Source organism: Hypanus sabinus, chromosome 3, assembly GCF_030144855.1.
Source record: "Hypanus sabinus isolate sHypSab1 chromosome 3, sHypSab1.hap1, whole genome shotgun sequence".
Classification (NCBI taxonomy): Eukaryota; Metazoa; Chordata; class Chondrichthyes; order Myliobatiformes; family Dasyatidae; genus Hypanus; species Hypanus sabinus.
The window spans coordinates 42,059,514-42,072,826 of NC_082708.1; the positions used below are offsets into that span (position 1 = coordinate 42,059,514).

General features: G+C 36.2%; 1 protein-coding gene across 8 annotated transcripts in view; it reads right to left on the bottom strand.

Moving 5' to 3' along the window:
- Window positions 1-4,404: 4,404 nt before the first annotated feature.
- The window catches only part of cdk8 (cyclin dependent kinase 8), a 122,717-nt gene continuing 113,808 nt past the window's right edge, over window positions 4,405-13,313 (bottom strand). For 7 of the 8 annotated variants that reach the window (XM_059964156.1, XM_059964155.1, XM_059964153.1 and 4 more), the window contains 2 exons: window positions 8,142-8,300; window positions 4,405-6,380 (listed from right to left, as the gene is read on the bottom strand). In XM_059964156.1, coding sequence (XP_059820139.1) covers window positions 6,255-6,380; window positions 8,142-8,300 — 285 coding nt within the window. In that variant the 3' untranslated portion in view covers window positions 4,405-6,254. The remainder of the gene's footprint in view (window positions 6,381-8,141; window positions 8,301-13,313) is intronic. The other variant, XM_059964154.1, reaches the window with a different exon arrangement.

The following is a 13,313-nucleotide window of genomic DNA, read 5'->3' on the forward strand; positions in this document are numbered from 1 at the left end:
AACAATGAAATTACTGGTTTACTAATTTGCTTTCATCATCAGGCCGACCGAAATGTGATTCCAGCTTTACTAATGCATTTGACTTCTAAATGCCTTTTCAGTCCATAGATTATTGGGGATGGGCATCAGATGCTGGCATTGCCATGTGATGGTCATGTTCTGTGAACAAACTTGAAATAAAGCAGTTGAGCTTTCATTATTTGTGGCATGGTTTTAACAGCTTCTTCTTGAAACTACAAAAGGCACTTGGATATTTATTCACAGGTACGATGTCATCAGGCCCTATCAGGACAACATGACTTTCCTGTTGTAGTGGGATGTACATGTGTTGGGTTAAGGAATTATTTACCTTGATCCACTTTACAGTTAAGGAAGAATTGAACTTTAAATAGCTAAGTTGTTATGGCATTGCCATTTCACTACAGCCTCTGAAGATGTTTATTTGTTTGTACTAGACATTATAAAGAGATTAATGAATCATTGAATTCACTAAAACAGTAGTAACAGGAATACAGCTGGGAATATTTCATCAGTAGGATTGGCTGAAGTGCTAGAGCAATTATAGTTCTGCATGCCATGGATCAAATTACAAGTATCTCCTATTTAGGGATACTTAATGATGGACAGAAAGAAATATGAAGTTTTAACAATTTCAAAACCACTTGAGTTAATTAAAAATTGTTGATACTTATGTGACTTCTAATATCCACACTACATTTAAGGAATTCACTTTGCCAACCACTTACCTGCTTGATTAAAAACATCAAGAATATTTTTCCCAAGGTGAAATCAAATACAAATGCAAGGCAGAGACACTATATGAATGAATACATGAGATACAGATGATGCTGGGATTAAATGATTAACATAAAGCCAGAAATGTTCAACAGACTAATATGCTTGTATGGCTATTTATAAAGCTAATCACATGGTTATTACGTGTATTGAAGAATTGAAAGGTTGAGATACATTTTAAATACTTTAAACCCAACAGGGTGTAAAACAAATGTACAAATCACATTATATTTTAGAACATTTAAGCAGTTTTATTATTATGTGCATAGTTAAGTTCTTGTCCTTTCAGTTTAATTTTTATTTGAAATCTGGTTTCTAGGTGTTGATTTCTTTACCTTTGGTACAAATGTTTGGTTTCCTTTCCACCATCTATTGTCCCAAGGCAGACAGATCAGTTCTAAGGATCTAAATAATCACAAAGTCTCCTATTTGTTTAATCATATTTTGTACTGCATTTCATTACATTTACATTGCTCTTGAAGTACTTTCACTTACTGATGCACATGGAAATCAATAGAAAACTGGATTCCTTTATAAGAAACTCTTTTCTAATGGTATTATGGTACCAACATTTGATTTATTTTTAAATCTTCAGATGCCTCGGTCGATAAAAACACTTTTGAGTATAACAAATGTTATATCTGCAGTGTAAACTGTTGCAGTGAAAGCCTAATGATAAAATGGTCTAGTAAAGGATTAACCTACAGCGCTATTGTTTTATTCCCTGCTTATTTCCTGCTTTTTATCTTTGAACAAGGAAGAGGATGTATTTATATTTCTCAAGATAGATTACAAATTATTTAATAGTACCATAAAACCTGCATTATGAAGGAAACCCTTGCTTGTTAAGCTTTTTGAGCATTATCAAGAATTATTTAGCAGATTAATAAATTCAAATGTAAGAAAATTTCCTGGGTTAATTCCTAGGGTGATACTACTGACATTTATAGAAGTTATATTAACATTCAATAGAACCTTGGTCAGACCACGCATCCTTTGAGGGATTCTGGTCTGTCAAATTTGGTTGTTTATTGCTATAGGTGATCACTTGCTTCCAATTGTTGTTCACCTTGGCCGGTGCATATTAGTAATGTGAGATCCATCAAATGGCACCTTGAAATGGATTCTTAAGTATGCTACATTATTATGCATTGGAAATGTGCAGTGCAAACAGAAAATGACATCAGTCAGCAGTCTGTCTCACTTAGTGTGTGAAGAGCCTTTAGCCATTGTACAAAACAACATATTACTTCCCTTTTCCCCACTAAGGCTTCACCTGCAGCATCTACTTAAGATTGAAGTCCACACTCTTCTAAATGTCCAACTGGGTTGTAATCACCTGACTGACTTCCACCATCTGCTTATCCACAAAGAACTTTCTCTTTAAGTACAGGTTGATATTCAGCTGCCTTCCATTGCTTAAAGTGGTGCCAGCTATTTACAAAGCCTGGCTTCTTGCTGATGAGCTAAGGCAATCAGCTGCACAATTAATGCTGACTGAATGCCTAAATCTTGATAATTAGCAGGTAGAATTAATCTGGTACACCGCCTCCACTGGGTGTTAATTGTGTCAATTTGTAAAAAAAAAGAATTTCTAAAGTAAACTGTATTTTCCACTTTAATTTTGACTTATTATGCTCTTCTACTGCTGCCCATGAAAAGAACACTGCTTTTAGTTTAATGTACAAGGGATTAAGAAGCTGTTAATTAACAGTACTGTAAAATGTATGCAACAGATTTCCTGCACAAACACTGTACCTGCGGCAGGTCTTAATCCTATTTGTGAAAATGAATCCATTTTAAGACGCAGTATACTTACCCTATGAATTGGAAAAAAAAACAAGATTTACAATAGGATCAGTAAAAATGGACATGCATCATTTGGTTCAAGAGCAAAAGGTCAAATCAGCGAATGAAATGGAAATGTGAGAATCATAGAAAATGTATTATGTAAGAAGCCATTTAGTCCCATCATGTATCAAATGAAAAAGAGCTACCCAGTCTAATCCCACCTTCCAGCACTAGGTTCATAGACCTGCCAATCACAGCTCAGTACACATCTAAGTACTTTTGAAATATCATTATGATTTCCACTCATGTCACGTAGAATGTTCCAGGCCACTCTAGCTAAAAACTCATTTCATCATTTCCCTTCTATCAATTACTTTAGGCCAATGCCCCCTGGTTTTTGACACTATTAGCAATGGGCAATATGTCTTCCCTATTTACTTTACATGGGTTCCTCAATAAAGTTTTCACTGAGCTAACCATCTCCCCAACCCCCTCCCAATTTGAAAAAAACTGCCCAATCGCTCCACAAAACAAAACTTTCCCAGTCTTGGCAACAACTCTACAGATTTCCTCAGCACCCTCTCCAGTGTAGCCACATCTTTCAAGTAATGTGGGGACCAGAATGGCTCGTCATGGAGTTACATAGCACAGAACCAGGCCTTTTGGCCCAACTTGTCCATGCTGACCAAGATGTCTATTTTTTGCCTGTATTTGGCCCATATCCCTCTAAACCTTTTTCTATTCAAGAACCTGTTAAAGTATCTTTTAAATGTTGTAGCTGTACCAGCATCTACGGCTTCCTGACATTGTTTCACATACCCACCACACTGTGTGAGAAAGCCCAATCCTCTAAATCTTTCCCCTTTCTTCATGTGAAAATCCTCTAGTTTTAGACTACCCTGTGGTGGTGAAAAACCTTGTTTATGCCTATCATGATTTTATAAACCTCTAAAGTCTCCCCTCAGCCTCATCCAATCTCTCCTTTTAACCCAGCCCCAGTAACAACCTCATGATTGTCTTCTGTACCCTTTCCAGCTAAATGACATCCTCCCAACTAGAACTGTGTACTATACTAAGTAGTGACATCCTAACTCCTACACTCAATGCTGACCAATGAAGGTAAGTGTACCAAATGTCTCTTTACTACCGTCTACCACTTACAAAAAACTATACCTGCATCCCTTGGTCTCACAGTTCTACAAAACTCCCCTGGACCCCACTTTTACTGAGCACGACCTGTCCTAATTTCACAACAACTGCCAGGTAACATTAAACCTGATAATGAACTACCCAAAATGTAGCATGTCATAATTGTCCAGGTTAAATTCAAACTGCCATTCCTCTCCACAATGCCCCAATTCATCTGGATCCTGTTGTAACCTCAGATAACCACCTTCATTGTCCAATTGAGGTGCCATCTGCAAATTTACCATGTTAACATTATTATCTGTATTAATGATGGGGATGACAAACAGTTGATCCAGTACCAATCCCTGTGACACACAACTGATCATGGACCTCCACTCTCACAACCCTTTATCAGCCCATCTCTGTCCACCAAGCCAATTTGGTATTCAATTGGCTAGCTTCAGTGGATCCCATGTCATCTAACCTTCCAGACTGGAATCTCACATGCAACCTTGTCAAAGGCCTTGTTGAAGTCCATAAAGTTCTTAATTAAAAGCGCAATATTAGCAATTAAAGGTGTGGGAGGGGGGAGGGCAGTGAGAGAAGACGGAGAATCCGTGAGAAAAATGAAAGATGTTGATACAATTTTATTTAGTTCACAAATTATTTTTAATAAATATTTTAACACTCTTAAAATTTGCACATTCAAGCCATCTTCAACCCACAGAGAGCATCAATGCTGTTCCTTCATTGATCCACTAAGAGGCATCCTTGAGCTACCTAGAGGTGAAACTAAGACAAACTTTCAGGGTTAGTGTACATTCTGCATCTCATCTATTCACTATCCCTTCAATTTTTTTTGTCATTGTGGTAGTAAGAAAATTGTGAATGCATAACATTACAGAAATAGGTTTTTTTAAAGCAGAATATGGCTGCTTGGCTACATAATTAAACTGTAAATCCCAATTTAGAATAAAAAAGTAAAGTGCTTAGGCAAGCTATGTTATAAGCAAACTCATGATTAAGGCAATAGCTATAAAAAGTTACCTTGAAGTTTTTGTTTTAAATCAGTCAGAGGGGACATCAGAAATCAGTCTGGATACTGAAACTAATACTTAAAAATATTATCCACCATATGAGAGTATTCACAAAATTACTTATGACTGCAGAGATATGTAAACCAATCAAATGTATTTGTTGAAGTGACGAATGGAAAGTTTTCACATTTTTAAATATCTGGGAAAACCAATAGCGGTGCAAAATGTAATAAAAACTATACAGTACAACTATCCAGCTTAAAGTTCCAGCTATCTATGTAAACAGATTTGCAGCAAGCTAGATTCAAACTTTTCCAGTATTCTCTTTTGTTTTCTAATTCAGAATTCATAATATTTTACTTTTGTAAGCTGGTATCTATGGAATTTTCATTCAAAACATAACACCGTCCAAAGTACTTAATAAAATTTTAGTAGTAAAGTTACTACCATAATTTTCAAAATTTATTTTCAGAATACTTGCTTCATGTAAAATGGTACAATACAATTGTTACATTTTTAAATGAATTCTAAGGCTCTCTACATCTCACACTCATCTTAAGGGCACTCAATAAAAGCATTTACATTATTTTTAAAAAATGACCAAACAAAAAGAAAATCCACTACACAAACCCAGCTTTATAAACTCATGACAAAATATTTGAGCAGAAGCTGAAAACATGGAGACACCACATGCTTTTTGTTTGCTCACAAGTCAGCAACACATACAAAAAAAAAACACTGTTCAAGGTAATTCTCCCTTGAAAATCTGGATAAACATCACAGATGCAATACTCAGTACAGTTATCTACTGTTGGTAAAATTAAGGGTAGCAGCTGTTTTAAGTCAAAGTCAGTTTGTAAATATTGGGGTAGAATCAGGTGAAGGTATGTTTGAACAATGTAAATGAAAAGTTCATAAACTGCCAGGCTGGAGTCCTTTGGAGGTTACAATCAGTTGATAAATTATGAAGCTTACATACTGCAGTTTTGTGCTGCAAACACATTAAAAGGTAAAACACTGAAAGACGTGAACCAACCACAAAATACAGCCAAATGTGAAATTTGTACCATATAAAGTACATTATGCATAATGAATACCTTGACCATCAAACGTAACTGCTCTTCAAGTACCAGTTTAGAAGAATCTTTCTTGCTATGGTAGAACATTGATAAACAGCAAGAACATTCACCACCAAAAGTTAGAAATCATTGTTGTACATTCACTGTTTTAACTGCTACAATTTGTAAATTGTAAGGGGAAAAAGTAATTGGTCTTAAAAAGCAGGTCAAGTAAACTATAGAAGCAGCATGTCAATGAACACAAACTGTGCTAGAGCTCTCCTTTCAAGTCTATCCCAAGTACTACTCCATCTGTGGAAACAAAAGGAGTTGGCTAATGTGGTTATTACAGTACATTCTTGGGATCTGAGCCACACCAAGGCTGCCAGCCATATGTTCAGTCTATAGCCACAGTGACGGCCAGGATCTTGGGAATAACTACAGCTCAGTACCGGTGTGCCTGGTGTGAGTACTGTGGAGGCTGCTGGGAGGTAGTTGAATATCCCATGCTGCTCTGTGGTTGTGATGTGCTTGGTCCAGGATTCTGATATGCAGCATGTGGATTGGATCGCTTTAAAAAGAAAAATGACAAAATATGTTTTAACACTTAGGGGAAAAAAAGCAGAATTAAGTACTATAGTGAAAAACAGATCAATTTGAACTGCTTAAACATTCTAACAGATTGACAAATATTAGCTCAACTAAATTCATGTCTTACTGCACAAAAATTTTATTTAAAATACAGGTTCGTCTCAGATTGCAACCGCCTGACTTGTGTATAGTCCATAAATATAAATAAGCATCTTGGATTTGCTGACTGTACCTCTTTTACCATATGGGAACTGGATTCATAGCTGCATTTCCAAGTTGCAAACTGTTCAAGTTATGAAATGTTCACAGGAACAGAACCCCGGCGTAATCTGGGAACCTGTACATCATTCCATCTACTCACATTTTTTAAAGCAAAGCAGATATTGCATGTTCAATGGAAAACTAACAATGAGAGATTAATAAAATTTGCTTGGGAATAAATCATTGTCAACTTTATCTGATGAAACTCCTGAATTAGGAAAAAATGTACTAAAAATTAACAATTTGGAAGTATACAAAAAAGTGATATTTTTTACAACTTTTTATATCATGTTTCTTTAAGGATCTTGCTTTAAAGAGGTACATTCAGACTTTTAAAATCCATGAAAGAACACAAGTGGATGACACCAAGATTGGGAGTACAGTGGACAGTGAGGAAGGCAATGAAGACAATGGGATCTGCACCAGCTGAAAAAATGGGATGAAAAATGGCAGATGGAATTTAATGCAGACAAATATGACATAATGCACTTTTGGAGAACAAATTACAGTAATAGTGGACAAATTAAAAGAGCACAGAAAATTTACAAGAATGTTGCCAGAACTTGAGAACCTGAGTTAGGGAAAGGTTGAATAGGTTAGGACTTTATTCTCCAGAGTGAGGAGATCTTGAACAGAGAAATACAAAATTGTGAACTGTATAGATAGGGTTAAATAAAACAGGCTTTTTCTACTGAGGTTGGGTGACACTAGAAGATGAAATGTTTAAAAGGAACATGGGGGAGAGCTTCACTCAGTGTGGTTGGAGTGTGGAATGAGCTGCTAGAGGTGGTGGATGGAGGTTTGATTTCAACATTGAAGAGAAATCTAGATTGATACATGGACAGGGGTATGGAGGACTATGGTTCAGGTATAGGTTGATAGGACAAGGCAAATTAATAGATCAGCACAGACTAGGTGGGCTGAAAAGCCTTTTTCTGTAATATAGTGTTCTATGACTATAAAACTATTCAAGAAAATTAACAAGGCAGTGAAGTCTAATTTTGTTGGTATTAAAAAAATCTTCATCTTATTTTGAAAGTTGTTACCTTTTTTTGTTTCAGTTAAGTATGTCAAAAATGAAATGTTAAAGAAATATGGAAATATGCGCTTAAAATTTTACATTAAGTACTCCTTTACAATGCTTAAGTTTGATTTAAAAAAAATAGCCAGAGTTACTAGTTTTAGGAAAAAAATAGAGAACAAGTGACTAAACAAGCAAAAGCAGACGAAATTCTACAGATGCTGGAAATGTTCAATACACACACAAAATTCTGGAGGAATTCAGCAAAGTAGCATCTACAGAGGGGAATACATAGTCGACATTTTGAGATAAGACCCTTCCAGTCCTAATGAATGGGATCGGCCCAAAATATCAACTGCTTATTTCCTCCGTAGATGCTCCTGACTTGGCTGAAATTCACTGACATTTAATGTGTGTTGCTATAAATAAAGCTTTTAAAAGCAAAAGTGAGTTCTGTACCTGGTAATCTGAGGTCATGATAAGTCCACCTGAGGTAGTGGTAGGGGGAACAACTCGGACTTTCTTGAGAGGGGGTCCTTGTGTGTGACTGTTGTCTTGGTTCCCTGGATGGCCACCTCCATTAGTGTGATTATTGCCTTGTTGTTGCTGTTGGTTCTTCTCAATTTATGAAGATAAAATAAAGAGAAATCTGAACCAGCATATTCTAATATCCACAATTATCGTTATATTTACCAAGCAAAATCTTAAGTAGAAAATTCTACAACTTATAAAGCTATTGAACATTAATGCAAGCTTTGCTGTACCAAAAATAAATATGCAGTCAAAAAAAGGCAATTGGGGACTTCCGGTAAGATGGCGATTGTTTAGTTGCCCCGAACTTCTGCTCCGTTATTCTTCTTACCTTTGCACTATATGTCTCCCTTCTTAAACCTTAGTTAGGTATTTTATTAGTTCTCTTTTACCTGCCTGCAAACACATCTATCTTATAATGGCTACCAAAAGTACTAAAACCGGGAAAAAGGAAACTTCTACGGCTTTGTCAGCTGACATTCTCGCTGTTCTGGAACAACATCGACAAGATACTATAATGGATTTTAGAACTGAATTTAGAACTTCTTTCAACCAGCTGAATGTCAAATTGGATCAGATTAATGCTAGAGTGGATGAACATGCTGAACATTTATCTCTCATTGATGTAACTTCTGAAGATTTAAAACGCCATGTTCAATATCTTGAAACTCTCTGCTCCAGCCTAGAGGAGAAGAACAGTAAACTTTTTTCCAAAATGGTGGATCTTGAAAATCGGAGCAGACATTGCAATCTACGAATTCTTGGTTTGCCAGAGGCCACCGAAAAGGGCTCTCCCGTTGCATTTTTTTCTAAGTTTCTCTGTGAGATCTTCGGGAAAGAATTCCTTCCGACTCCACCTGAGCTTGAAAGGGCACACAGGATCTATGTTCCTTGAGCAATTCCGGGTCCCGCCCATGGCCGATTATCTTATGCTTTCATCGATACCAGGTGAAAAACCGTTTGATGATGGAGGCACACCGCAGAGGTACTTTTGCTTTTCAAAATACAGTCATTCGTTTTGTGGAGGATTTTGCCCCTCAGGTTCTGAAGATGCGTGCTGAGTTTAAAGGTGTAATGAAAGTGCTTTTTGATCACAGATTCAGACCCTCTCTCTGAAATCCAGCCGATCTTCGAATTACGCTTACTACTGGAGATTATAAGTGGTTTAAATCAGTGAAGGAGGCTGAGGCGTTTGTTGGAAGTCTTCCAGCCACCTCGTCTTCTTCGGAACCGGCCTGACCTTCTAAAATGGTTGATAAGTACCTCCCGGAGTAAAACTATTTTTTCCGAACTCAGACTTTACTTGAATAATTCAGTCATTATCTATTGAAGCTCTAAGGGCTGTAGTCAATCTCTCCCTGGACTTGGTGCGTTTTTTCTAAATAGATAATTTAAGTTTAATGTTTCCCTGTGAATTTTTAGATTTTACCTGTGTAATCTATTTTATTTTTGTATAACCTTATCTATAGAGAACTACAATTGTCTTTAACTTGTTTTGGAGGTCTGGAGTTTTTATTGAAGGCCTCCCTGTTGGTTGATTCATAGTTTAAGTTTTGCTTTTTTTTCTGTAAATGGTTGATAAGGACTCTCTTTAAATTTTATAATTTCCCTCTTTTCTCCCTCCCCTTTTTCTTTTCTCTTTTAATCTTTTATAATTTTTCGCAGGTAGGTTAGTTTTAGTTTCCTTCTGATTTTCTTTGTATTAAGTTTTATACTTCTGTTGAAGTTGTTCCTATTTGTAATTCTGTTTTCTAGTGCATAAATTAGTTATTATTTGCTATATTATTTATACGGAACTTTTGTTAACGACACAGAACTGGAAGTCATACTTGGGTTAATTTTTTTGGTAGAGCTAGCTGCTTTTTTAGGTAGCCATCTAATTTTGGGTTGCGGGGGGGTGGGGGGGGGTTCTCCAGTTCCAACACTACTCACTGTTTCTTTTGTTTTCCTTTGTTATTCAGGACATGTCTCTGTTTTGATTCTACGGATCAATGTTTACATTTTTGCTCCCAGACTGTTATTTTGCTTGATTTTTTATATGACTGCTTCCTTATATGCACTGACAATTGATAATGGTTAATTCACTTAAATTTGTGAGCTGGAATGTAAAGGGATTGAATCATCCTGTTGAAAGAAGGAAGGTCTTTTCGCATATTAAACGACTGAAAGCTGACATTGCTTTCCTTCAAGAAACTCATATTCATAGTTTTGATAATTCTCGGCTTCTGTCAAAGTGGGCAGGTCAGCATTTTCATTCATCCTTTGCTGCCAAAGCTTGGGGGGGGGGGGGTCTCCATCCTTATTAATTCAAATATTCCTTTTGAACATAATAAGATATCTGATACAAATGTCCGTTTTATTATTGTTTCTGGTAAATTATATAATACTAAAGTTGTACTAGCAAACCTGTATGCTCCCAATTTTGATGATGTTAATTTTTTTGAACGTTTGTTCTCCTCACTACCAGATTTAAACTCATACTCTCTTATACTGGGTGGCGATTTCAATTGTTGGTGAGATCCTAATTTGGATTGATCGTCCTCTGTTACTAGACTACCTACTAAATCTGCCTTAGCTATTCACTCTTTTCTCTCTAATTATGGTATCTCTGATATATGGCGTTTCCTTCATCCTACTGAGAGAGACTATTCTTTTTTTTCACCATACCTTTACTGTAATTGACTACTTTTTACTCGATAATCAACTTATTCCATTTGTCTATTCTTGTGACTATCAGAGTATACTGATTTCTGACCATGCCCCAATTACTTTGTCTTTAAATTTTCCTGGTCTCCCTCAGAGGAATAAACACTGGCGTTTTGACTCGACTTTACTATCGGATGATGATTTTCTAAAATTTATTAAAGATCAGATAACCTTTTATTTTAACACCAATACATCATCTGAAATGTCATCCCAGATTGTCTGGGATGCCATGAAAGCATATTTGAGGGGTCAAATAATCTCCTATACAGCAAATCTTAATAGAAAGTCCTGTGCAGATCGATTAGACCTCATTAATCAGATTAAAGAATTGGATCAACTGTATGCTCAAACTAAGAATCCTGAATTATACAAGAAGCGTGTAGAACTTCAAACTAAATTTAATCTTCTGTCTACTCAACCTGTCGAACGCCAACTTCTTGAAAGTAAGAGTCGCTTCTATATTCATGGTGACAAATCTGATAAATTTCTAGCCAATCAGCTGAGGCGTTCCAAAGCCAAACAACATATTACAAAGATCCGGAAGGAGAATGGAGACTTTACATCGGATCACTTAGAAATCAATGACGCATTTAAAAATTTCTATTCTCGACTTTATTCCTCTGAATCTTTGAATGACAATATCTCTGTTGATCATTTTTTAAATAATCTGAATATTCCTTCACTTTCATCTGATTTTAAAGCCAAACTTAACGCGCCTATATCATCAGAAGAAATATCTTTTGCAATTTCTGCATTGTCTTCAGGGAAATCTCCTGGACCTGATGGGTTCCCCGTAGAATTTTATAAATCATTCTCTTCATTTCTTTCTCCTCAGTTATTCTCAGTATTATCTGACTCGTTTAATAACGGTAAATTGCCACCCTCTTTTAATGAGGCATCTATTATTCTTTTACTAAAAAAGGGTAAAGACCCAACAGAGTGTTCCTCGTATAGGCCGATTTCTTTGCTTAATGTTGATGTTAAAATCTTGGCCAAAGCTTTGGCTTATAGATTAGAAACTGTTATTCCTTCTATTATTTCTGATGATCAAACTGGTTTTATTAAAAACAGTCTTCCTTTTTTTAACATTTGGCATTTATTTAACATTTTATATTCACCTCCAACTGGAATTCCTGAATGTGTTATTTCCCTCGATGCGGAGAAAGCATTTGATCGTATAAAGTGAAACTGTGGCGACCCATTTCCTAGCGTATCCGAACCGACTCACAATTAGATAGCCTATGGGGGTTTGCGAGCACAGAGCTTTGGAGCCTCTGCGCCATGGGGGGTCGGTTGACAGAGGCTTAAAAGTGAGGCTGAAGTTTTCGAATAAAGTTTTTTCCTTCGACTGCAGTTACCGACTCCGTGTCGTAATTTTAGCGCTGCGTGTAGCACACCGCTACAAAACTACCTTTTTGCAGTTTTAGAAAAATTTGACTTCGGTCAAAGTTTTATCTTTTGGATCAAATTGCTGTATCTGTGTCCTATTGCCTCTGTTTTGACTAATTTTCAGAAATCCCAGTTATTTAACCTCAAACGTGGCACACGTCAGGGATGCCCTTTAAGTCCCTTTCTCTTTGATTTGGCTTTAGAACCTTTGGCGATAGCATTTCGAAATTGTCCTGAATTGACCGGGATTTGGAGAGGGGGTGTTGAGCATAAAGTTTCTCTTTATGCTGATGACTTATTACTTTTTCTTTCTAATCCATCTACATCCTTGCCTCCAATGTTTTCACTTCTTTATCAGTTTAGCCAGTTCTCTGGCTATAAACTTAATTTACATAAGAGTGAACTTTTCCCAATTAATAAAGAAGCACGAGAATTAACATTTCGTGATCTCCCTTTTAAAGTAGTTCATAATCAATTTACTTATCTTGGGATTACAGTCACAAGGAAGTTTAAAGATCTCTTTCGTGAAAACTTTGCCAATCTTTCATATACTATAAAACAGAGTCTGTTACAATGGTCACCTCTATCTATGTCTTTGGTAGGTCGTATTAATGTTGTTAAAATGTATGTTCTCCCTAAACTTTTATATTTATTTCAATCAATCCCAATTTTTATTCCTAAATCTTTTTTTGATTCCTTAGACTCTATTATTTTGTCATATCTGTGGAAGAATAAGCGCTCTAGAATTAATAAAGTTTATTTCCAAAAATCTAAAAAAGAGGGTGGCATGGCTTTACCTAACTTTCGTTTATATTATTGGGCAGCCAATATACGTTGTGCTACCTTTTGGTCTTTTTTCCATGGCCAACCCAAGTGCCCTAATTGGGTGGCAATGGAGTTGAGTTCCACTAAAGATTTATCTATCTCTGCACTTCTTGGCTCTGTACTCCCTAGTAGCTTGTCCAGATTAATTGTTAATCCTCTTGTTAGTCACACTTTGCGTAT